The 26564-nt window shown below is 36.3% G+C and overlaps 1 protein-coding gene across 2 annotated transcripts in view; it reads right to left on the reverse strand.

Moving 5' to 3' along the window:
* The window catches only part of BRWD1 (bromodomain and WD repeat domain containing 1), a 76834-nt gene that overhangs the window by 37538 nt on the left and 12732 nt on the right, over positions 1-26564 (reverse strand). Inside the window, exons 9-24 of one of the 2 annotated variants that reach the window (XM_034403794.3) lie at positions 26063-26163; positions 25713-25783; positions 24272-24372; positions 23389-23429; positions 22256-22354; positions 21474-21624; positions 20670-20804; positions 19428-19556; positions 16961-17186; positions 14946-15131; positions 11752-11935; positions 11211-11304; positions 10665-10805; positions 7542-7627; positions 6632-6821; positions 2637-2735 (exon numbers count right to left, since the gene is read on the reverse strand). In XM_034403794.3, the coding sequence (XP_034259685.2) occupies positions 2637-2735; positions 6632-6821; positions 7542-7627; positions 10665-10805; positions 11211-11304; positions 11752-11935; positions 14946-15131; positions 16961-17186; positions 19428-19556; positions 20670-20804; positions 21474-21624; positions 22256-22354; positions 23389-23429; positions 24272-24372; positions 25713-25783; positions 26063-26163 (2034 nt within the window). Of the gene's footprint in view, positions 1-2636; positions 2736-6631; positions 6822-7541; positions 7628-10664; positions 10806-11210; positions 11305-11751; positions 11936-14945; positions 15132-16960; positions 17187-19427; positions 19557-20669; positions 20805-21473; positions 21628-22255; positions 22355-23388; positions 23430-24271; positions 24373-25712; positions 25784-26062; positions 26164-26564 lie in introns of both variants that reach the window. The other variant, XM_034403711.3, reaches the window with a different exon arrangement.

Genomic DNA, 26564 nt, shown 5'->3' on the forward strand with positions numbered 1-26564 from the left:
TGTGCTTGCTTTGAATATGAATCCCAAGCAAATCTATCCTGTAGGAAGGACAGTATATGTTTTCCAACTTCGATGTAAGCTATGTATTCGGAACAACTGGGGAAAATAGTCTTCCAAATTGCTTCATAAAATCAATCTAAACATTGTTTCTTGGAAAAAGGGAATGCTGAAAAGATAAAAATCTTCCTTGTGTTCAGATGTTAGGCAATTAGGAGTGACAGAATGGGTCTTGTGAGATTAAATGCAGCTGATTTGAAATTGTATTTTGCAGCTTTCACCTTACTGTTTAGTTTGGATGAAAAAGTTGGTGCTGCTGAGAAATAAAGAGTTGGAAGGACACAATCTTAAGATTTTGGGTGGGATAGATATTTGTAGTACAATGAAGTCAAAATTAATGTAGATTTTAAACATCATTATGCTAGATGTGTCATATTAAGAATATAAAATAGATACAATCACAGGTTGTACCTGAAAACACTTTTGTGGCTCTCAACATTTCATAGACAAATTGTAAACACAATGACTTAATTGATCATGAGATACTAGAACTTTGTCAAAAGGAATGTAAAATAAAATCAAGAGAATTGCTGTCAGCGGGATACAGTTGCCAATGGTTTTCTTATTTATAGTTATCAGCAAAATTTAAAGTAGACAAAAGAATTTATGGTTTTGAACACTGTTAAGACTGAGTTTGGGGAAGGCGGGGCTGATGCTGCAGTGATACAACGCATCTCCACGGGGCTTCGTGGAATTGTGCTGAATTTCACTTGCTAGGAAGTTCCAAGGGACCCAAGTCACCTTGGAGGGGTGATGAAGACAGAGAGGACATTCCATCGATCACAAGGAGACCACAAATTCCTTGTTTGATTCAGAGGATGCTCTCAATCCGGTGGGAAGAAAAAGATGGCCATTGCGTGCCTGACTGAAGCTGTGACAGCAGACTGATGAAGCATAAAAAACTGAGAAACAGTGTGGTCGATCTGGGTGAGATTTTTCCAACTTCTGTTGAGGAACTTGCCCCCTTAAAGCTAGCCTGAGTGAAAGTAGGACTCAAAGAGAAGGTGGAATTGTTTGTTTTCTACCCCCCCAAGAATAGCGGCGAGCAAGCTTGAGAGCTATCTATAGAACTGGAAATAGAGAAAAGAGAACTTTTCAGGAAAGAGAAAGAAAAGCTAGGAAAGTTGGACTGGTGATTTTAACTACTAAGTTGAAAACTTTTTGGAATATGAAATTCTGACCGCTGGGACTTTTAAAAAGCTTTGGATCAGATAATACAATACAAACTAACAAGAGAGGAAAAGGAGAAAAATAGAGGAACAACAACATCTACAGGTGGAGAAAAACACTGAGAAGTGAAAGTGAGTGAAAGAATGACCTTGAATGTCTGCTGAAGAATAGCTTGCTTGCTACAAATAACATCTGCACCGGCAAATTGTTTATACCGGACAGCTGAGACAGAGAGTGAAACACTAACTTTTTAAACAGTGTAGCTCTTTGAACTTATATGAAAGCTAAACAGACAAAGTAAACAGAAGCTGGAAAATAGCAGGGAATTACATTTTTTCCCTCCTGAAATCTCCTTTTGGTGACTTATGAGCTTTTGTTTTTGAACTTGGGGGCTTGGTAGGTCTATGTGGATAACAAATTTATCAAGAGGAGAACAGTGTTTGAAGAACTTGGGGACTAACAAACAATCTTTTTTGGATTACTAAAGTGTGAAATTACTTGGAGACTGAGAAGAAGAGAGGAAAGAGAAAAGGGGATCTGGTGGTTCAAAATGGCTTCCTGCTCAAAAGACAGATCAAAAACAATATGAGAATGATCTTAAATACATTGGAATACCATGAAGCATATCCGGGAAAACAAATGGTGTTGATCTTCCTAGACACGCAGAAAGCATTTGATAGTCTAAGCTGGCAATTTATGTTACCCTGTTTCCTTCAAAATAAGACATCCCCTTATAAGCCTAATTGGCGTTTTTAAGCGCATGGCAATAAGGCCAAGTGCTTATTTCAGGATTCAAAAAAATATAAGACAGGTTCTTATTTTCGGCGAAACACAGTATTACAACTAAAATATATGGACTTTGGTGAGAGATTTATATACATGATTAAGGCAATATAAATTTTCATTTAATTTTTGGGCGATACCACTGTTGAATTTTATTTCATTTTATTTGATAGTTATGGTTTCTTTCCCCTCACTTATATGGTTGTTATTACTGAAGACCACCAACTGATAGTTAAAATACATTCACTATCTGTAGTATTATCAGAATTCTGCCACTTTTAGTTCATAAATAAAATGCCAGATTTGATCAAAATATGAAAGGGTTTTTAGGTGTTAGTTAGAATTTATCGATTTGACATTTATATTCCGATTTGAGTGTTAATTTTTATTTCCAGTAGCTCATTATAACATTTAAAAAAGAATTGCATTACAAATTAAGCAAACCCAGCTTTGAATGTTTAAACTGAGTTGTAAATTTTGTGGTTTTAAAATATCATAAATTCTGTAAGGTAACAAGTATATGGTAATACAATATAGGTTCCCACCTATGGACAAACTAAAATTACAGAGCCAAGTTTAAATATTCTACTTTAAAAGAAACATATCATATAGTACAATTTCCTCACCTCATCTCCCATTTGTGGGACAAAAGGAGATCTTCGGAGTCTGATGTTTGTTATCCATTCAGGAGGTTGAAAATCAGATAATAATGTTTGGTCTGCTGACTGTTGAGAAGCATTTACTTGTGCATTATTATAAAAAAATTACTAAAAATAACATCATGACTGCATACAAGCCATTGAGTTACAGATTTATAACAAAAAACAGTTAATTTTCCCAGGATTACCATGATCAATTCAAAAAAATTATGTTTGAACTAGACTATTTGAAGAAAACTACCGTATTTTTCAGAGGGTGAAAATTTAGGTGCCTGTTATACACCGAATATAGCCCCGCCCACCCTCTGGCCCCCATCCTTTGGCCTCTGCTTCCCAGCAGTTACCTCCTTGCAGCAAACAGCAAGAAAAAACAGCTCCTTCCAGCTTCAGCACAGCCTAATTAGCACAAGTTGATTGGATCGGCCTCCCGACTCTCAGCTGATTTGCTCTCAGCTGTTTTGCACAGGGCTCTGCTGCTTGTTGCAAGGAGGTAAATTGCTGCAGCAGATTTTTTTTTTCCTTGTGCTAATCAAACTATGCTGAAAACGAAAATGAAAGTAAAGCAGGCTGTTTGCTGTTTGCTGCAACGAGACAAAATTGCGCAGAGACAAAGGCAATTTCTTTTTCTTCTTTTCCTCACCAAAAAAGGTAGGTGCGTCTTATAGTCAGGTGCGTCTTATATTCCGAAAAATATTGTATGTTCTACTACACAAAAGATAACACAGTTAATAGTTTTATGAACTGCACCTATAAATTTTATTTTACAAATATGTGCAAATTTAATAACAATATTTATAACATGAGATACATTTTTATACATTTGCAAGAAAAAGTATGCGAACCCCTTGGGATTACGTGGAGTTTTGCATGAATTGGTCATAAAATGTGCTCCGAACTTCATGTAAGTCACAACAATAGAAAAACATAGTCTGCTTAAAATAATACCTCACAAACATTAGATGTTGCCATGGTTGAACATAACATGTAAACATTCACAGTGCAGGGAGGAAAAAGTATGTGAACCTTTGGACTTAATAACTGGTTGACCCTCCTTTGGCAGCAATAACCTCAACCAAACGTTTCCTGTAGTTGCAGATCAGACCTGCACAACGATCTGGAGTAATTTTGGACCACTCCTCTTCACAAAACTGTTTCAGTGTAGCAATATTCTCTGATGTGAATCGCTCTCCTAAGGTCATGCCACAGCATTTCAATCGGGTTGAGGTCAGGACTCTTGACTGGGCCACTCCAGAAGGCGTATTCTGTGCTGTTGAAGCCATTTTTTTGTTGAATTACTTGTATGCTTTGGGTCATTGTCCTGTTGCATCACCCATCCTCTGTGGAGCTTCAGTTGGCAGACAGATGGTCGTACATTTTCCTGCAAAATGTCTTGATAAAATCTGGAATTCATTTTCCCATCAATGACAACAATCCGTCCAGGCCCTGAGGCAGCAAAGCAGCCCCAAACCATGATGTTCCCTCTGCCATGTTTTACAGTGGGGATGAGGTTTTGATGTTGGTGTGCTGTGCCTTTTTTTCTCCACACATAGTGTTGTGTGTTCTTCCCAAACAACTCAATTTTGGTTTCGTCTGTCCACAGTATATTTTGCCAGTAGTGCTGTGGAACATCCAGGTACTCTTTTGCAAACTTCAAACGTGGTGCAATATTTTTTTTGGACAGCAATGGCTTCCTCCTTCCATGTACTCCATTCTTGTTTAATGTTTTCCTTATTGTAGATGTGTCAACAAAAATGTTAGCGTGTGCCAGAGATTTCTGTAGGTCTTTAGCTGACACTCTAGGATTCTTCACCTCATGAAGCATTCTGCGCTGTGCTCTTGCAGTCATTTTTACAGGACGACAACGCCTAGGGAGAGTAGCAACAGTGCTAAACGTTCTCTATTTGTAGACAGTCTGTCTTACCATGGACACATGAACATCAAGGCTTTTGGAGATACTTTTGTAACCCTTTCCAGCTTCATGCAAGTCAACAATTCTTGATCGTAGGTCTTCCGAGAGCTCTTTTCTGCGAGGTATGGTTCACATCAGACAGTGCTTCTTGAAACCAGTAAACCCAAAACAGGTGTGTGTTTTAAAGGGCAGGACAGCTATCAGCAACACATCCAATATCATCACACTGATTGGAGTCAAGGTTGGCTCACTCCTGGCTCCAATTAGCTCTTGGAGAAATCATTAGGCTAGGGGCTCACATACTTTTTCCTCCCTGCACTGTGAATGTTTACATGTTATGTTCAATTAAACCATGGCAACATCTAATGTTTGTGTAGTATTATTTTAAGCAGACTATGTTTTTCTATTGTTGTGACTTAGATGAAGTTCAAAGCACATTTTACGACCAATTCATGCAAAACTCCACCTAATCCTAAGGGGTTCACATACTTTTTCTTGCAACTGTACATTGTATCCTTCCTTAAAACTTAACTTTGAATATAATTTATGTAAAATATACCCGTGTTTCCCCGAAAACAAGACCCTGTCTTATATTTTTTTGAACCCTGAAATAAGCGCTTGGCCTTATTGCCATGCGTTCATAAGCCCGATTGGAATTATCAGGGGATGTCTTATTTTGGGGAAAACAGGGTATACTTTTGCACATACTACCCTTTAATAAGAACGTGTTAGTTAATACAGACAAAGAAATACAAAGGAATTCAAGGGGAAAATTTAACTGGCAAGGGTAACCTCTAGTGTAAATATAACAATATCAGTATGTGTTGTGTACAAAATTTACAGTATTGGGGTAACAGAATAGATGAAATGACATTCTGCATTAACTGTTGTGATGCCTACATAGGTTTAGAGAACCTGGTTCTTAGTGATAGCCTCCCCTATAATACTGAAACTAGTGATTATTTATCTTATATTCAGTATCCTCACTTACTGACCATTCAACAATCATTCAAAGTCACAATGATGTTGAGAAAGGAGACTTACAACTAGTTCTTGAAGTTGCAGCCATCACATGCCAGTAGTCACTGAATCATCATTTGGATTCTTGGCAACTAATATTAATTTTCAATAGGTGCTTTGTCCCATAGTCATGGAATCACCATTTGCAACCTTTATAGCCAGCTGCTGACAAGCAAAATCACTTGGGCAGGAAGTTGCATGTTGCTGCCCTATGATGTCATGCTTAACCAGCAGTGATTCATTTAACCAACATAGCTAAAACTGATGTCATAGGTCAGTCAATTTGACAGTTCACTTTATGACCAGACTGCTCAGCAACAAGATTGCTAGGTCCAATTGCAGTCAGTAATAACGACTACTTGTAGTTTCTATAAAAATTAAACCTAGATAACATGACTGGAATGTTTCAAACATATAAAGATGTTATAGAATTATAAGTTATTTAAATTCAGAGTTAATTTTTAAGACATTTCATTTGCAGATGTATACTGCTTGTATTAATATCTGCATATTAGTTGCAAGGAAAACTATTTTTGCATAGTTCTTAATTATTCACTACTTGAACTAAAAATAATTTATGATATTAAGTGCTGACTAAATACTGAAAAAAGTCAAATCCCAAGTAACTGTACAGGTAGTCCTTACTTACTACCATAGTTGGGATCAATATTTCCTTTATAAGTTATTGCAGTTGTAATGCAAGTCATCATGTGACTAGACTGGATTTTATTAATTTTTTTCCCATGCTTGTTAAGCAAACCAAAACGATTATTAAATGACTCACATAGTTGTTAACTGAATTTAATTTTTCCAAATGACTTTTTGACAGAAACTGGCTGAGAAGGTTGCAAACCCTGATTGCTGAAATTGGCTGTAAATCTGAGCAGCTGCCAGGCATCTGAATTGAGATCAAGAGTGGGTCCATAAAGCACTTTTTCCCTGTTGTAACTTTGAACTGTCATCAAATGAATGGTCATAAATCAAGAATTACCTGTATTCCTAAAAGTAGAAAAAAACAGATAAAATTCAATACCTCATGTTTTTTCGGTTTATATTTTTTCCGTCTTTTTCTCCTTCTTTTGGGTGGAGAATTTTTTTCTATTGATACTTCATCTTCAGAAGAAATACAATATCTAATGATTTTACGTTGAGACATTCTCACAGGAGGATGTAGGTTAATTCCTGCATCAGCAATCCAATCAGAATACTGACTTGAGGAATCACTATGAGGGAACAATATTATGTAGTACAAGTTGAAAACCAAAATATTTTACTATAGTTTAAAATGTTCTGTAATTAGACTAATAGCTTAAATTCTGTTGTTGTTAATTTCTGTAAATTTTATGATTGTTTGAAACTAAGCTTAAATTCTGTGAGTTTTTAAACACAAACAGATGTTACAACATCTATTGTCCTGCTGGTAATCTGCATAGTTACACATATGGAATTATGAATGAGCAAGCCACAATATTGAACTTTCTAAAGGTAATATTAATAAATTAAAGTTCACAATGAATTTTAGTCATACTTTGCATATTGAAAGCTTAGAAGGGCATGTTGCATTTTCTATTATGGCAATACAGAAGCAAATCAGTTTGGAGCTATATAAGACATTTCATTAATGTTGTATGTTAATTAAGACACAAACACGTGTGAACTAATACCTTTCAAATATTTTAGACTATTATTCCAAAGAGTTGGACAGGATTACTGAGCTGTAATCAAAACATTCAGCAGACACAAGACTGTGTCAACAGCAGCAGTCAGTAGCAAGCCATGCAAACAACAGCACAGCATCTTTTGTAGTGACAAAGCTGATACAACTCCTTCTGTATTTAAATTCTAAATTATTCTTTTTCGAGCGGTCCCCACAGAAATTAAAATGCAATATTGCCAAGTTTCAAGTATATGATACATATATATATATCTGACAGTGATTTTACCTGGAACTATTACTGCTGGATTTCTTGTCACTCTTCCATTCTTCCTCACGGGAAGTCAAACTCAATCCATCACTTTCTTCTGCTTCCTAAATTAACAAATAGTTTGAGTATTAAACTATATCCTAATTTAAAGATTATTTATTACACTGCTACTTTATCACACAATTTATCATTCACTACTGAAGTAGAATAGTTTATCAATCCTTTTGCTAGCATGTTTTGCCATGCTGAACACCTCGTGTATAAAGTTTATTGAAAAACATAAAATCATATCATTAATTCATTTAAAAACTATATGTGTTTCAAAGAGAATATGTTCACAATATTCATTTTAAATCATTCTTAGGCCAAATTAGAATCACTGAAAAAATTGGAAATTGGAAATGCAGGTATTCAGTTTAAAGCTTAGTAAACTATCTCCCTAAATAATTGATTTCAGAGTCAAATTGTTCTTAGAGTTAGGAATTTTCTCCTAATTTAATTAGAATTTTCTTAAGATTGGAAATAAAAATATAGACAACATAAACTCTATTTTTGGTCATTGAGGATGACCAAAAAACCCACTTTTTCAAATCAAAAGACAGGATTAGGACTACTTATCCCATAGAGGCACCTCCATCCAAGTCTTACCTGTACCTTCTAAAGAGGAAGAGATTTTCTGTCCCTTCAACTCTATTGAACTAAGAAGCAATATATGTAGTCCTTGACTTACCACCATTCATTTAATGACTGTTTGAAGTTACAACAGAACTGAAAAAAGTGACTTATGATGGTTTTTCACACTTATGACCATTGCAGCATTCCTATGGGTAACATGATCAAAATTGGACACTTGGCAACTCCTACGTACTTATGTCAGTTGCACTATCCTGGGGTCATACGATCACCTTTCATGACATTCTAACAAGTAAATGCAATGGGAAAGCCAGATTCACTTAATTTGTTAGTTGTTGCTAACAACTTTGGAGCTTGGTGGCTCACATAGTTAGAATGCTACGTTGATAATCTGCAAACCCATGTTCAAGACCCGAGTGTTCCTGTGCGATGGGGTGAGTTCCTGTCATTCATTCCAGCTCCTGCCAACCTAGCAGTTTGAAAGCGTACAAACACAAGTAGATAAATTGGTATCACTTTGGTGAGCTCATTAATACGGACATGAAAGGAGCTCCCAACTGGGTATCTTTCAGGCACCCGTGAAGTCACCGGCTAATCCTTTCAATCCAGAAGCACTTCTGAAATGAATATGACGATGTCTAACAACTGCAGTGATTCACACAACAACTGTGGCAAACAATGTCTTAAAAGGAGGCAAAACTCACTGAACAACTATCTTGCTTAGTAACTGAAATTTTGGCTCAATTGTAGTTGTAAGTCGAGTACTATTGTGGTGATCAACTACATGGTAGAATAGCCATGAGAAAAGCTTTGTTTTTATAGACATGGGCAACAGGATCATCCTGTGGACACACTGTTAAGTGTCCTTTTGAGTCATGGGCTGCTCACTTAAAATATAAATCACAGACATGGGGGATGGGTCAAGACTCAACTAAGATCAACTAGGTACTCTATTTGGATAATTCCCATGTCCTTTATAATGGACAATACATGGCATTTATTTCAATCTGTTCTTTTCTCTCATTAAAAAGACTGTGAGAGTCATTCTACACTCACCACTGTAGGCATAAGTACACCAGTGGCATCCCTTAAAGATTATATTGATATCACTCATGCATTAGACAGATACAAGACTAAAAAAACCATGATTATGGGACATAAGGAACTGGCTTCTTCAGGAAACACAAAGCTTGGTACTAATAAATAGGATGGAGCTATATGTAGAGGAGAATTTTTTGCTGCTGTGGGAATTCAAACCACAAACAGCTTTTATTTTGTCCTAATTCTACTTCTTTGGATTATTGGAGATTTCATTCTTAAGGAAGGAAAAGTAAAAGTAAATGTGCCATGATAAAAGAGTGCAGTTCCTCAAAGTGTTGAAGGTTATTCATGAATGGCTGGCCTAAGAAACTGAAATAATAAACAAATGGGTTTGATGGTAATCAAGATGGTATAGAGTTGAGAAAATCTTTTCCCCTCCTTTCAAATTAATCAAAGAGGACATGCATTGAAGTTCAAGTATATTTTTAAATAAAGGTTTCTTCCATTATTGATGAGCAGAAAATACTAGCCATAAAGTGTTGTTGATCATTTCTCCTTTTTAGTCCAGGAAACTCTCTAATGAACATTAGTATAGATGAAGAGAGTAAGGAAGATTACATTGCCAGAGATATGCAGGCTCTATTACCTAAGCTAAAAAGGCTAAACCATTTTTAATGTCCAGAAAATCCAAATGATGTTCAGTATCAGCCCACACACCTCCCTAATTCACTGAAACAGAAGGGAGATGGTAGTACAGCACAATCAGATTTCCAAGATTCTGTTATTATAGCCAATCTTAATATGATCAATTTTAGTCATCCTAGAGAGTTGATTTCTTGCTCTGAGCTACCTAGTGGAGCTGACAAGAACCGTAATACCTTCTAGTATGGCCAAATCTTGAGCCAGGACCAACCCTGCATCCAAATCAGATGGCAACTCAGATTTCTGGTGATCAAGAAAAACAGTTGCACTTATTGTATTTTGCCTTTTCCAACACCAGAAGGTAGACCTGGATAGGTCCCATCTAGGGAATTTCTAAAGTAGGGAGTGGTTACCTGTACAGGATGAGAAGCTTTAACTCTGCCTTTTGACTAAAAGAGGGGATTTAACCCTTTCCTCATGGGGCTATTGCCTGGTGACCAGAATGACACTTTATGTTAAGTCCAACTGCCCCTGAGATACACCATGTATAAAGGTGATAATATTATAACGTATCACATTCAAGTATGTGTCTACCAATCTACAACTTTCAGCCTATTTAAATTTAGCATATCTAAATTAGTTATCAATTGGATTACCTCTATTACAAATTTATGTATCTATCATAAAGTGATTATATAGTTTAACACAGCAAAATGCCTAGTTAAACAATCTATTCTATCTGTAATGATAACAGCTTGAACTTTTAGAAATCAAAGTCAAAATTTTTAGTAATATGAATTATTAAGGTAAACCAAAAATGCTTACCTGGTCAATGAAGCCAAAACAATCACCTATATCTTCACTGGAAGAATCAGATTGTTCAATGTTGTTCCGTGATTGATACGATGCATATTTACGCCTAAAAAGCCTTCTCTTAGATTGCATCAATGAATCTTCAGAATCACTCTGAATTAATGACATTTTGAAAAAGAAAATCAGGGGTTGAAATAACCATCACTGAAATAATGGATTGAGTTCAGTCAGAAAGGGGACATCCTTTGGACACTTGCCTTCAAAAATAGTGTAATAGACTTAACTACTAGAAAAGCCAATTATCCACATAATTTGCCATATTTATGGTTTATGCTGATTCAATAAAGTACAACCCACAGCATGTATTCTTGCTTTCATAATAATTTTATTTAAATTATTCTTAGCTGCAATGATACATAATTTAACATTACTTAAAGCAGCCAAGCAAAAGAAATAGATTTGTCTGGATTTTTAACTGCCATACTTCTTCAAACTTAACAAGCTAGGCTTTTTAATTACATCTGTAATTATGCATTTAAAAAGTCGTGGATTTCTTACCTTTTCTGAGGACTGAAACATCTTCCTTTTCTGCTCTATTGTATACAGCCATTTTTCTTCTTCTCCTTTTGAAATCCTATATTCTTCCTGATTTCTAACATATTATTTTGAAAATTTGTCAGAAGAAAACCTCAAATATGAAAGTAATTACTACTACTTTATTTATTGCTAACATGTATCTCTAAGAGAACTAACAACTACAAATTAGTTTCCCTTACACAAAAATGGTTCTTCAATTAATCTTAGCTTCATAGTTTATTTGACTAAAAAAGATGAAAGAAAATCCAACTCCAGAACCTTTTAATTTAGAACAGCATAAAAGCTGTTTTTTTTACTGAAAAGAACCAATAGCAAAGACTAGAAAGTGTACCTTTATAGTAATACAAGTGTTATTATAAAATGATATCTAAATCAGCCCAAGAGATAAATAAAGCCTATGAGCAACAATACTGTTGTATCTGTCTGTGGTTACAAACTAAAATAAATGAGCAAGTGCTCACAGTTAGTTTCAACAGGTTTTTAGCTTAATGGGTCTGCTCACCTAAATATACTGGATGTTATTTCTGGAACAACTACTCTTCGTCTCCACGCCTGAAGATCTCTTTCTGTAGCAATTTGACTTCTTGGAGCATTTTGGTGCATCTGACGGACACCCTCAACTTGACCACTACGTCTCAGACCAATATTGGGAGGTGACTGAATATCTGAGCTTAGCCTGCGGAAATCTTTAAAAAGATTCATGAAAGTTAACATATATTCTTGGAACAAAAACTTTAGTATCTTCTGCTGGATAATATACCTATTACCATATTCCAGCATTTATTTAATAATATTTTTATTGAGGTTTACAGATACAAAGATAATAAAAACTAATACAAATATTTTAAAAAGTACAGAGAAAAAGAAGAAATAATAATAAAGACATACAAAGAATAAACTTCTACATTTTCCATCAAGAGAAGTACAATTTCAGTAACTTATCTCTTTAGTAACTTATCTCTTATCTTTAATATTTCAACAAAAATAAGATATGGAAAGAAGATATCTATTAAGAAAGTTTTAAAGCCTCATTATTCAGTGCTAGTCAAGATCCACAGTTGAATCTGCCTCAGTTTCTATTTCATCCAGAAAAAAATTCTTCCTCTTCAATAATCCCTTTTTTCACTTTTTATAATGGAAGACTAGTCACACAAGATGCTGTTTTAGGACCTCTTTCCAAAGCACGATACCATAGTCTTTTGAGACTGAAGGATGCCAATGAATGAATGGAAGACAATCTTAAGCGTAATTTTTGAGAGTATTGTTCCAAATAATCTTGAATTCTTCCAGGTATTTTTGCTTCATTCAGTATTAATGCATATCTTCAGCTTTAATTGTAATCTTAGCTCTTTCTCGTATCTTCTAATGTCAATCTTCACAATCCCCTTATCATGTTCCCCCTCCCCCGCAAATTATCAATATTTTCATAGGGAGGTTTTGTAAAATTAATTTCAAAATCATATATTGAACAGGGGGTTGGACTAGAAGACCTCCAAGGTCCTTTCCAGCCTTATGATTCTATTATTTTAAGTCTTTCTGGCCCTTTAATCCATTTATAACTTTCCAAAATCAATTCTATTATCACCTTTTTGCTTTTATTGAAAAATTTTAAAGAAAATTTCAAGTCCTTACACTTACATAAAGCTTGTCAAGGATAGAACCAGTGCAGATTCATCCAGTATAATGAAACTTGTCTTTCTAAAAGTTCTTGATATCCAAAAAGCTTTTAACAAGCAATTTCCAAAAGCGATTGAGAAAGGAAGTATGGGAACCCAATATCCTTTTAAAAGCCCTTAATCTAAATTTGGGCAGAGATGGCTTTCCCTCAGTTCCCATAGCTCTAAAACCCACCAGAGATCATTGTCTTATAGTCTTCTTATGGGAATTCACTGTATGGAGCACTTGTGAACAATGTTGACTCTTTCATACTCTAAAGAGGAATTATGGGTAGCTGATCTATTCAGAATTCATGTATTAGCAACTGTTCTGGATAACCTAATATAACCCTCCAGACTCTGCAGTGCCTCATCTAAACAAGGTAAAATGGATTACATTTTATATGGTATTAGTTAGGATGGCCAGATAGCTAATCTTTTTTTTTCAACTGAACAAGTAATAGTATCTGAACATTTGAAGAGAATTAAAAAATGTGAACTCAACTCCAAAAGACATTTTTTAATAAGGATGATTTTTTAACTTGCATTATGTATTTTCCCCATATTATAATTAGTTTAGCATTGAGCTGAGTCTTTGGAATAAAGATTCAGACCATACAGACAGAACATCTAAAGAATAATACTGAAATAAATATAAAGTACAGGGAGTAAAATCACATCACAGAATAACATATAAAAAATGATTAACTACTGTAATAGTTACAACAGAAATGTTAAAATTATATGACAAAATATTGCATGAATGAATATGTAGTCCAGTTATTTGGATTAGGAAATAATAAGGTCTTAAGAGAATAATCTATAAATAAAATTTAAAAGAAGATGAATCTTAACATTTTAGGATAACATTTATTATGAAGTATTTCAAATAAAAAATAAACCCAAAGATCAGGAGGCAAAAAGAAATGCATTGTATAGTGCGGGTATCGGCAACCCGCAGCTCCGGAGCCACATGCGACTCTTTGGGTCCTCTGCTGCGGCTCCCTGTCCCATCACTGGTTGGCCCCACACTCCCTTTTATTTCTCTTTTGGATATTTTTGGAAATCCCGGCTGGTTGAGGAATGATTGCCAGCTGCAGCAGAGGCTTCCCTTCGGGTGATCCTCCTCCTCTCGTGACCCTCTGGCCGGCTGTGGCTGAACCGGGAGTGTGCACACACACAGGGAGACCCTCCTCATGTGAGCACCAAAGTGCAGGAAAGGTGTGTGCGGGGCGGGTGGCTGCTCACTTAAGGAGGGTCTCCCCGTATATGCGCATGCTCCCGGCTCAGCCACAGCCGGCCAGGGAGTCCGAGAGGAGTGGGAGGAGAGTCATTGGATAGTGCAGGAGCGAAGCGGCTCTGTATCTGCCTTCGTGCCACATTGCACGTAAGGCAGCCTTCGCTTCCTGCTGCTTTGGGCTGGAGTTCGTGTCCCCCAAGAAACAAAGTGTTTTAATTGTGAAATATCCCCACTCAAATATAATATACTTCCCCTAAATATACTGGCATTAATATTTCTCCCTAAATCTGAGCTATGCTTGAAGACTGGAACAGTTTTCCCTCATAAAAATAAAAAAAACATTCTTTAGCAGACTATGTAAATTATGTACTTTTAAGAATCTCCAACATTCTAAAAGCCTTCGATTCTCAGAATGCAAACTGTGCCCATACTTCTGTTGTTAACATCAGGAATCTCTCAAGATTACTGCAGCCTAGCATTAGCATTATAGCACTTAGACTTATATATCACTCCACAGTGCTTTACAGCACTCTCTGAGTGGTTTACAAATGTCAGCATATTGCTCCTAACAATCTGAATCCTCATTTTACCGACCTCAGAAGGTTGAGTCCACCTTGAGCCAGTCAGGATCAAACTCCTAGCTATGGGCAGAGTTAACCTGCAATACTGCATTCTAACCACTGTACCACCACAGACATACAAAAAACTGGCAGTTAATAACAGAAATAAATGTTCAAAATACTAACAAATATTTAAGAACCTAGGAAACAGCAAAAATTAACTTCATTCTAAACTACCAACCTCTTCTAGGTGTTTCTTGTCCATAGTGTGGATTAGCTGAAACAATATCCTGGTCTATGCCAATTCTTTGATCCTGCAATTGTTGTAGCTGTCTAATCATGCCATCAAGTATGCTGGGCTCCAGACTCTGTTCATCCTGCTCAGCAGTCTGTTGTCCTATTACTTGCTCTATAACCTCTCCATCACCTTGCAAAAGTTAAATGGAAATATTTATTTCAGTGTGAAAGTATTTTCAATAAAACCTGCCAATAGTATTGCAGACTCACATAATTAAAAGCATTCATTTATACTCTTGGGAAAAGAATTCACTCTTTTTGGATTTTTTGAACAAGCATCAAATGTTGATACTATGGGTTCATTTACAATCCCACTTCCTTCATATATTAGGACCACACAAAATTTTAACAATATTCAAATGAATGTTATGGAAATTTTCAATTATCCAGGTCATGATTGTCCCAAAGGTACTTTTTCAAAAGACAACTGGACTTTTTTGGTTTATTCTTTGAAAACATTTTGCTTCTTATCCAAGAAGCTTCTTTCAGAACTGGGACATTCAAATGATATGAACAAATTCATTCAAAGGCTCAAGGTTGACTCAGCCTTCCATCCTTTCTAAGGTAGGTAAATTGAGGACCCAGTTTGTGGGGGCAATAAGCTGACTTTGTATAAATATACAAAAGTATGAAGGCTATTGCTTAACGCATTGTAAGCCGCCCTGAGTCTCCGGAGAAGGGCGGCATATAAATCAAACTTTTTAAAAAAAATTATTACATTAGAATGGCATGTATCAGATATATAATATCTGGAGGTATTCAATTTTCCATAGCCTCAACAAGTACATCTAAGTATAATGCACCTTGACAAGTGTACTTTAGAAGTATCTTTGGGACAGAACTTTCTTATCTGTTTATATAAATATTTAATCTGAAAGTTCTTCCTGCCTACTGTTAGGAGGTAATCATTCAATGTTACTTTCCTCTTACCCCTAAGAAAATTGGAAATCTGAAGTGTATAAAGGCTTCTCCATTCTTTTTTCCATAAAAAAAATATACATTGGGCAAACTTAGAAAAATATCCTTTTCAAGAATGGGCAAAACGTAGCTATTGAGAAAGTGCATAGGAAGGTAGGCCAGGAATCAAAAACCTTTGTTGCCTATGTATATAGCTAGAATCTTGACTCTTTGTAATTAATGTTCTCACAAAGTGGCTACTACGGGGAATATGGGAAGACATTAAAACAGTTATTTTGCTAAAATGCAAAATGATTAAGTTGCCCTCTTGTCTAATCAAATATCCTTTAAGAGTAACATTCTTCATTTTTGTCAAGATCTTACTACAAAGAGTTTTCCCAAGTAGCTAAAAACATTGTTAAAAGACCCTTCTTCCAAAGACACACCAATGGGAGAAATAGTTTTTAATGTGAAAGCAAATTTGAATGAATTATAATTTCATTTAATGTGAAAACTCAATGTTCTCCTGAAATGTACTTTCTCAAGTAAATTTTTTAAAGCCTCAACTATAACTCCAGCAAAGGAGACAGAATGATGGATGTACAGTGTGCAAAATGTTTCAAGTTAAAATTTTGTGACATCTCGTGTATCATAGTTTAATTGGCTGTTTTCAAGGTTGGAGCACCACTGGAATCTTCAAATAGCAGTCTGGCCAATTAAAATGGCACATTTCAGATTTGTTTCACAATTGAAACTTAAAAAGAAAAAAAATTGCATACTGCTGCATGTATAAGGGAGCTCTGAATTCTGGGGAAACCTACATTCATTTTGAGGATATAAAACAGATCAGAATGTATAACAATAACATTTTTGTTGAAAATTCCAAGACTTTTTCAGTAAAAGAATATTTGTACCAACTCTAACCTAATGAAAGCATTAATATTTTATAGCTTGAATATCATGAATCTAATACAAGTACAATTCAAAAACAATATATTTATATAACATTTTTATCAGGTTTTATCAAGATTTTTGCCATAGATTTAAACATTCCTTTCATACTTGTTGCTATATATCCCAGCTGAGGAATCAGATGTTCATCTGCACAATTCTCTCTTCCTGGTACCAATCGCTGGTACTTTGTTGGGTGGGGATTTCCATCTACATCTACCAAGAATGGAGGAGGCATGAGGTGGGGTGCCTGTTGTGTCTGTTCATCTAGGACATAATTATTAGAATCTCGAATCAGTGGTCGATAGTCAGTGTGGAAGAACATCTGATCAGGAATCTAGAAAACAATGAAGCTTATATATAATTAACTTTATTAACTATATCTAAACTAGATATGTTACAGTGAAAACAAAAAAGGAAAACTTCAGGAAAACTATAATTTATTTTATGAGAAATATTTAACAAATTTCAATCCCTGGTTTCCTAAGAAGCAGATTGTTGTCCTAAGACTTATTTTGATCTAGCACAATCACTCATACAAAGTATTTTTTTAATTATTCCTTTTGCAGAAGATGGTTCTCTATGTTCTCTTAAATCAATCTCCAAGAAGGGCAATATTTTACTATAGTTCCAGTCTAATTTTTTCTTTGTAATAGTTGAGAATAATTTGTAATAGTTGAGACTTTTCAAGGCAAATATTTTGTTTTTCAAAACAACAGAATGGGCATCTAAGACTAAGGAATGCTTAATCTGTGTTTACTCAAAATATAACTGAGCTGTCTGTGTTGTACACAAAAGAAAATTGGTGAAATTGTTACTTTTTATAAATTAATTTTTACATTTAAATATTAACACAAAGGATTAATAGTTTAGCAACAATCTCAATAATTTCTATAATTTAGAAACAAAAGAAAGCCCATCTTTTGAGACTAGAGAAGGCAACTACTTGCAGTGATGTACCTTCAGTCTTTTTTTTTTTTTTTAAAGACAATTATGTTGTTCAGTTCTCAATCCCTCTACAGACTGAGGTCTAACGCCACCAATTTACCAATTAAAGCTTTTGCTGAATGTAAGCTCATGAAATAAATGAATACATGACAAGATTGGTGAGATTAGAACATTATATATTTTAACACAGGGATCCTCAAACTATGGCCCGCGGGCCAGATACGGCCTGCCAATGCAAAACATCTGGCCCACGGAGTGATGGGATTAAGCCCTGCCCCCTTACCCTCGGCTTTATCTTCCAGCGAGCATCCACTCCAGCCACACTTATTTCACTGGTTGAGCTGCACTTCTGATCACGCAGCTGCTGCCGAAGGTAAGGCCGAAGGGTGTGGGGGAGGGCCAGTGAGAGGTGATATGAAAAGCTTAAAAAAGTACTGCTTTAAATTAAAAGCCTTTGAAAGCAATGTAAACGGGATCATTTTCACAGTTGGAATGGGGGATTTTTTGCTTGCCTTCTCCTAGCTTGGAAACTGGCTGTTTTAAATTAAAAGCCTTTTTCACAGCCATGTCAACCAGGGCCAATGTTTGAGTAGGGGAGGGGCTGCTTGTAAAGTCGCACTTTTAAAGTGGGTGGGTGGGAGATATGTCTCCATGTCTCCTAGCTTTTTCAAAATCAGCTGAAATTGGCTAACACTAATTCAAAAGCAACCGCATTATAATGCCTGAAGGAGAATTCACCCACTGCTTTGATTCTGCCATATATAAAGTACATCCACCAAATCGGTTTCTGAACAATTTTGGTAGCTTTCATGTTTGTGGATACACAGGCACAAATGTGGCAAAAAACAAATCACTTTGAATTCTCCTTCAGGCTTAAAAGACGTTTAGCCTTGTAATCCCAAATAATTAAAAAAAAGTAGTCTGGTGTCCTATCACTTCCCTGGCCGCATCCCCCGTTGGCAGGCACTCACAGGTCCTGATGTTGCTGCTTGCAAAGAGTCCCAAATAAAGATACGTGCAGTGTTCACAGAAGTTTGTTCATGTTTGTTTCAAACTATAGTCTGGCCTCCAACAGTCTGAGGGACCATTATCCCTCCTTAATTCACGATTGGATGCTTGGGGGGGGGGTGTTGATTCTTGCCTTCTGCCTGCTTCCAGTGTCTCTCAATGCCCATCTTGGGGGTTTTAGTTGCAGTCTTAATTGCTGCAGTTCTGAGTCTGGTTTATCGTGTGGTCATCTGAAACATGATCAGGAGTTATTTTGAAGGAAATCCTGTTTGTTTTATTCCTTTTTCAGTGGCCTATTTTAAGGAGCCTGAAGCTGCTGTTGTAATGAAGTTAGGCAAGTGGCAAGAAACTTTGTGCTCTTTTTTCCTTTGCGGGGCGGGGGGGGGGGTGAATCTTATTAAATAAATAGATTCCTTGGCTTGAGCAAGTACAGCTTAGGAAAGAGAAAGGCATAAAATGGACAGTTAAACTGGCCATGCCCACCCAAGCACATGACCATATAGCCACGCCCAGCCAGCCAGTTCAGCCCCCCAGCAGTCTGAGGGACTGTGAATCGGCCCCCTCTTTAAAAAGTTTGAGGACCCCTGTTTTAACAGCTAAAAAAATAAAGCTGAAAGAATACCTTTTCATATGATTTGTTACAACCAAACCCAAATATCAAGAGATGACCATGAGAATCTGTACAGGTAAAATGCTGGCCATCTGATGAAAACTTGCAGTCAAACACAGCACCATGTCCTTGACCTTCAATCTAAATAAAAATCAAAACAAAAACTTTACAGAACAATTTATAGCTTTTCAGATGAAGTCTTATCCATCTGATACTGATGACCTCTGCCCCATTAACACAAAATGTGCATCTCAGCAAGCAGCTAAGATTAGTAAAAAGGAATCAGTTGAGTTACTTAAAAATAATGGATGGCATCTGGCAGTGTGCTGGAGGCCATGGCAGCCAAAAACTTGTCTCCTCCTCCTGACCTCTTCTGGTGGTCTCCCATCTATCGCTGAGAATGCTTTGGTTACAAAGCCGGGTCTCCTCACATGGAAAGGGTGTGGACCTCCCTCTGACCCACATTCTTTGCCCTCCTGCACACACCATAAGCAACCTGACCAAGGAGAGTAAGCACAGCAACAGCAGCCTCAAGGAGGTGGTAAGCGCAGCCTGGCACTCCCTTGGGGAATTGGGCTGGGCTGTGGAGCCCCAGTGCCCTGGGAACTCGAGGGCTGGACTGGCCGCTTGGCCACTGCTGCCTAGGGCTCTGGATAGCTTGCACTGCCGTCTGGGGGTCCTCCGTGTAGCCTGAGAAGGATGGCGAGGCTCCTCTGGAGGACAAAGGTTTGGCCCTCTCCTTGGTCTCGCCTTCCTCCGCTGGAGACGATGGATCCCCCCAGCCCCACTATAGGCACCCCGACATGAGTGACATTGAGTTGGCCATGCCACCCTGGCCACGCCCACCCGGTCTCCCAAGGTCAAACACAATCCTGATGCAGCCCTCAATGAAATCGAGTTTGACACCCCCTGGTCTAGAATAACAAAACTTGACTTTTTAATACTTAGTCATTGCATGTATATACAACTGACAATTATTATTGATTAAATTAATACTTTAAATCTGATGTGCACTTAAAAATAATTGGGAAATTGAATTGCCAAAATGAAGATTAAACTTTTTTTAACAGAGAACTTTACCATTTTCTATTGAAATTGTGAACACGATAGTCTTTTCAAAAATCCTCCTTCCTAGATTAAATTAGCTGCCTGGTGCTTCTAATAAATAATTATTTAAGTGGCAATAAAGCTGAAGGTAGCAATTTTAAAAAATGCATGTCTTGCTAAAACAATACTTTTAGAAATAGTATTTACCATATTAAAATAATGTTTCATTTGAATGCCTTTTTCTATATCCCAGATGAAGATATTGCCATCATGGCCTGCAGACAACATAATCCTGGAATCAAATGGATGGGGCTCCAAAACAAACACTTCATCCGCATGTCCCTTTTTGAATACAAATTAATATATTAGTCATGGAGAAAAGTGGATTTTTCATTATTCATTGTTAAATTGCAAATAAATATCTATGGACATTCTGTCATCCAGGTCATGGTTGTCCCAAAGGTGCTTTCTCAAAAGGCACCTGGACTTTCTTTGTTTTTCCTTGAAGACGTTTCACTTCTGATCCAAGATGCTTTAGTTCTGACTTCTTTTGCCTTTTGAAAAAGCACCTTTGGGACAACCATGACTAGGATGACTGAGAATCACCATAGACAATTTATTTATCCATTCATCCAAATTTAATATCCAAAAAAATTCTGACAACCCCTAGTTTCTGAGACATAGGGATTAACAATCATTGAAATTTTGCTGTTACATATTATAGTGTAAATAAAAAGTTCCAAAATTGTCCAAATGTTGGCTTTCCCTATCTTCAAGTAAGCATTTTTGCTGTTTTTCTTTAAAGAAAGGTTTTTATCTAACTTCCATTTGGTGCTATCATTTCTAGTGTCATTTCTAGTACTATTCACTGACTACTAGCCACTTAATTACATTCATGTTTGTTTCAGTTTTCTTAACACTGTGTCCCATGAATATTTCATATTTTAAGAAAATGTATTTAATAATATTTCATCTGAAGAAAAATTATAGAAAACAGAAATTTTTACTTACTTTGAGATCATGTAAAAGCTGCCCAGAATAAGAATTCCACACTTTGAGCAGATGATTGTTCACAGCAGTAACCACTAGATTATCGTTTCGACTCCAAGCTATCATAGTCACTTTGGGTTTCATAAATTTATCCTCCTCTGAACACGGGTCACTGCTTTGAATGAATTCAAGTAAACATTTAAATACAGTATTCTGCATTTCAAATATGTTATTTAATTCATGCTGGGAGAAACAGCTGATTGTCTCCTACTGAGGGCCAAGGCCCAGAAGTATTGTGCCTCTATTGTTGGTCCAGCCCTCTAGAGCCCTTTAGAATGGCCTCCCACCAGAATTGTACTTGGTCCCAACTGTGGTCATCTTCTTGAAATTTCTTAAATTGGAGTTTTTCTGGAGCACTGACCTAACAAGTTTATCTATTTTGATTATTGGTTTTATTCTATAAAAATATTTTATTTTTCTTTTTATGTTTGTGAGCTATGAAGAGTCAAAGTACAATTGTGATGAGCTATAAATATGGCGAATAAAGTTTAAAATATTAATATAGAAGTCACTCTACATTAGGAATATCTTTACAAAAAGGGGCATACCAAACTTTGCTATGAATACCGAACTATATTAACCCAGTTATTTTAAAGTAAACTGGCCTTAACCCTTCCACCAAATTATATCCTTTAAAAAAAATCATTTCTCCCAAGTATTTAGAAGGTTCCTCCAAATTACATAGCACAATCTTTTTAAAATTAATTTAATGCTGATACTATTCACAAATAAAGTATACCTACCTTGGTAATTTGTCAGCCATATCCAACAAAATGCTCTGCCACTCTGCTTGCTGAAATTGCCAGATTCGAGCTGTTCCATCTCTGCTGCCACTTATGAACCTTAACATAAATTTTAAAAAGACTATATGACATACAAAATAGAAATCATTTGTTCATATTTTAAATAGCATCTTTCTAAAATGCTGAATCCATGCATATTGCATATATAAAATGTAACTAGAGCAATACCTCCCACAAAAGTTGATCTCCAATGATATTTAAATATTTCTTAAGAGCATAGAGATCTTTTGTGATATATTTACAACTCACCAAATCATACAGTATGGGCCTACCAACAATTTGATTATTATAACAAATGCTCTGAACCCAAGTCTACATGTTCCTACATCAGAAGAGAGTAGATATTCTCCTGAGCCACTATTTGTTTCTCTCTCAATATATTTATTTCTATTCTGTTCACAGGTTGGCAGCTGCAACTCTGAAGACAAACAAGGACAAATAAACCCATACACACATTAAAGTACAATAACCTTGCTATGTGAGATCCAAGCATGTGGGCATCTCACTCCTGTACCGTCTTTTATAATAAGCACAATATCTTCTAAACCTAGGCTGTCCAAAAACTGCCATTGTGGAGCTACATACATACAGTCTGTACATTTTTTGCAACTCACAAGTACAAATTGTAATGGCTTATTCTTCCCATTTCTTCATGTATTTTCCTCCCTAACTATACCATATTAATTTGTATGGCTTTATTATATATATATATGAATATTTGGAATATATATTCCAAATAATGTACTTTAAATAGTAATGGATATGTTTCTTTGATAGATCTTACTACTACAAATGAATAACCGTCTGTCTTCAATGGTACTCCCAAACTACAATGTCAATGACATACAACTTATTCCAGCAAAATGTTCAATAAATTCTGATAATTCATTTCTGAGTCATATGAATATCAAACTTGTTTTCTGTATGAATACCTATAATCATTGGATTTCATGTACATGCTACTTTCTGTTCCCCCCCAAAAAATCCAGAGAACATTAATCTTCTATGACTGTTAAAAAATGCTAGCTTACTCTGACATAGTTCATTTAACAAAACAATCTTTATAAAAATACCTGTCATCTCTATTTGAAAACTGAATACTGTCAACTTTGTCCTGAAACAAGAAATGTACATTAAAATAAAATTCAAGCAACATGTGTTCAAATTTGGAAATGGTCCTACTTTTATTTAATGAAAGCAAAGAAAGATCATGGTGATAACAACAGGATTGTCCATATACAGGAACAAAACTGAATTAGAGTCCAGGTATTATTTATTTTTCACACTTAGATTCATAATATATTGAATATGAATATGAAACTAACAACAGTCTTTCATCAGAAGGAATTAGCTATGCTTTAGAAGTCTTCAAACTTTGCATGAAATCACAAACAACTGCCCAGGCCTTGAAAAGCAAACCGTTTAGGGTCCAGTGGCCATTTTCACTGTCACCTTGAGTTCCCTGGTTAGACATCAAACTATCTATCTTTTCCCTGCAATGACTAACCCCAGAATGGCGAATCTCTGGCACTCAGAACCCTCACTGCGGCCATGCCAGCTGTCACCCCAGCCCAGCTCTACTGCGCATGTGCACGCGCCTCCCGCCGGCCAGCTGGTCTTCAGGTCTCTGCCATGCATGCGCAGGGGCGGGGCACATGTGGGGAACAAGCAGGCGCAGACATGGGGCGCCCTCGCATTGCATTTTGGGGGTCCGCAGGTGTATTTTGGGCCTGGAAGGCCTCCTGCACCAATCTGGAAGACATTATGATCATGACTGCATGGTTAAATTTCTTTATAAGAAATAAAGAAATCCAACTTGTTCTACATCTAATTATACCAATTACTTCAACCTGGATTGTGAGATAAAATGTTTTCATTTAGACTACAGGCAGTCATAAATCTTTATTTTATATTAAAACGTGAATTTATGGCAAAATTTAATATTACATTACTTACAGCGTGGCTCTCTAGTTCTGCAATTTTTTCAGGAATTTCAGAACCAAAATAATATATTCTGATAACATAGTCAGTACTTCCAGTTACTAAAAACATTCCACCTAAAAAAAATAGGAAATTGCTTAAAACAATGAAAGGAAACAAATACAAATGATGAACTCTAACTAGAATAAATCGGATTATTTCTAAAAAAGTTTTTGATAGGTTTGTTAACCAATCTGTCCTGATTGTAATAGGTTCTCTTAAGCCAGGGGTCCTCAAACTTTAAACAGGGGCCAATTCACGGTCCCTCAGACTGTTGGGGGGCCGGACCGACTCGGTGGGCATGGCTAGGTCATGTGACTAGGTAGGCATGGCCAGTTTAGCAGTCCATTAAACAATGCACACAAATTAAACTTTAATTTGTTTTGCTCCTGGGGGTGTTTTATTTGCTTTTGTTTGCATGTTGCTCTTTTGGTTGACTTTTCTTTTTACTAGATCGTTTTTTCAGTCGCTTAGGAGTCTAGTGGTCCACTTCAGGAAACTCAGTTTTGCAGCAATTCTTCTCAGCCCAAAGGAGCTTACAATCAATAAGTTTCTCTCTCTCTCTCTCTCTCTCTCTCTCTCTCTCTCTCTCTCTCTAGCTCTCTCTCTAGCTCTCTGTGTGTGTCTCTTGTCTCTCTCTCTCTCTTTCCCTCTCTCTCTGTGTCTGTTGTCTCTCTCTCTTTCCCTCCCTCCCTCTCTCTTTCTGTCTATCTCTCTGTCTCTATCTTCTGGAGGCAAGGTAGGTATAAAATGGGAGGTGCAGATGCCCCGGGAGGCGTCCGTGCATCCCGTTTTTGGCCTGAAGAGTGCTACTGGAGGTGGGGGAGACCAAAAACAGGCCCATTTTTGGTCTCCTGGGGTGTTTGCACCCATTTTTCACCTCCCCCACCTCCAAAACCACTCTGCAGGCCAAAAATGTTGGCCTTATCTTCCAGTTCCAGCCTGCAGGGCTCGCGAAGGTAAGTACTGCACTCGGCCGAAAGGTGGGGGTTGGCAGGTGGGCAGGGCAGCCTCATGGTCCTGCATGGGCTGGATTAATGGCTTCTGCAGGCCATATGCAGCCCGCAGTAATAGTTTGAGGACCCCTACCTTAAGCTATCTTGAATTATATCTAATCCATTTCTACAGATCTGGAAATATTTTTTTAAATCTTCAGTGAAAAACTGCCAATCAATCAAGGAAGACCTGGATTATTCAATGTCCAATTCTGCGTATACCTACAAAGAAGTCTACTGAGTTCAAACAATTGTAGTAAATAAGGTACTACTAAGGAAAGTAGTACCTGATTTGGGGACAGAGAATATACATACATACATACAAAGAAACATACACACACATATATATCATTCTGTGAGGTTGGATAAATATAAAAGTGACTAGTACAAACAAATTTGGCTTTAGTATATCATTTACTTACCAACACTAAAAGAAGAACAAAGCATCTGAACTCCAGGTCTAGGTTTTTCTATGAATTTCAATGGCCTGTTACTTCAAAGACAACAAGAGTTATTTGTATGCATCTAGCATTATGAATAGTATGGAGATTTTACATTAACAGCTCATAAAAATAAAATTCTATTTCCAATGTATTCAGACATCTCCATATTACAAAGAAAATAGTTTTTCTTTACTTCCTTTTGTAGCAGTAAGATTCTCTTTTTATACTCTGTAATAAAAAATCATTTTCTTATTGAAACGTAAAAGTAACTTTAACAAACTAAACATGCTATTTATCAAAATTAATTAGTAACATAGAAAAATACATACTTAAATTTCATGGATGTGGTATCCCACTGCCAAAAGCATACTGTTCCATCTACACCTGTGGACGCCATATATCTTATTGAACCTTTGACTAATGGGCTGAACTGTAAAATAACCAGTTACAGTGTGTTATAAATAGACAGATGTTTTGAATAAATGTTAAAAATTCCAGCATTTCTGTCAGTGTTCAAATTCCCATGTTTATTTCCTTAACTAAATATAGTTTGCATACCCCATCTCTAAAAACATTCAAAAGTAAAAATAAAATATAGCACCAAGTGATATAATTTATTAACACACTACAGCAAATGTGATTTACAATCACACATATGCTCAGTATGAGTACGTACAATTGTTTAGGCTTACACATTCTGGAGCTGATTTTAGTTTTGTATGATACTAGATAATAAAATTTGGAGTTCTAGCTCATGACAGTCTGTAATTCTGTAGCTGCTTCATTTGTCCAAAACTATGCAACATGTTCTTATCTAACAGTGAAATCAAT

Source organism: Pantherophis guttatus, chromosome 5 (assembly GCF_059756535.1).
Source record: "Pantherophis guttatus breed Tessera chromosome 5, ASM5975653v1, whole genome shotgun sequence".
NCBI lineage: Eukaryota > Metazoa > Chordata > Lepidosauria > Squamata > Colubridae > Pantherophis > Pantherophis guttatus.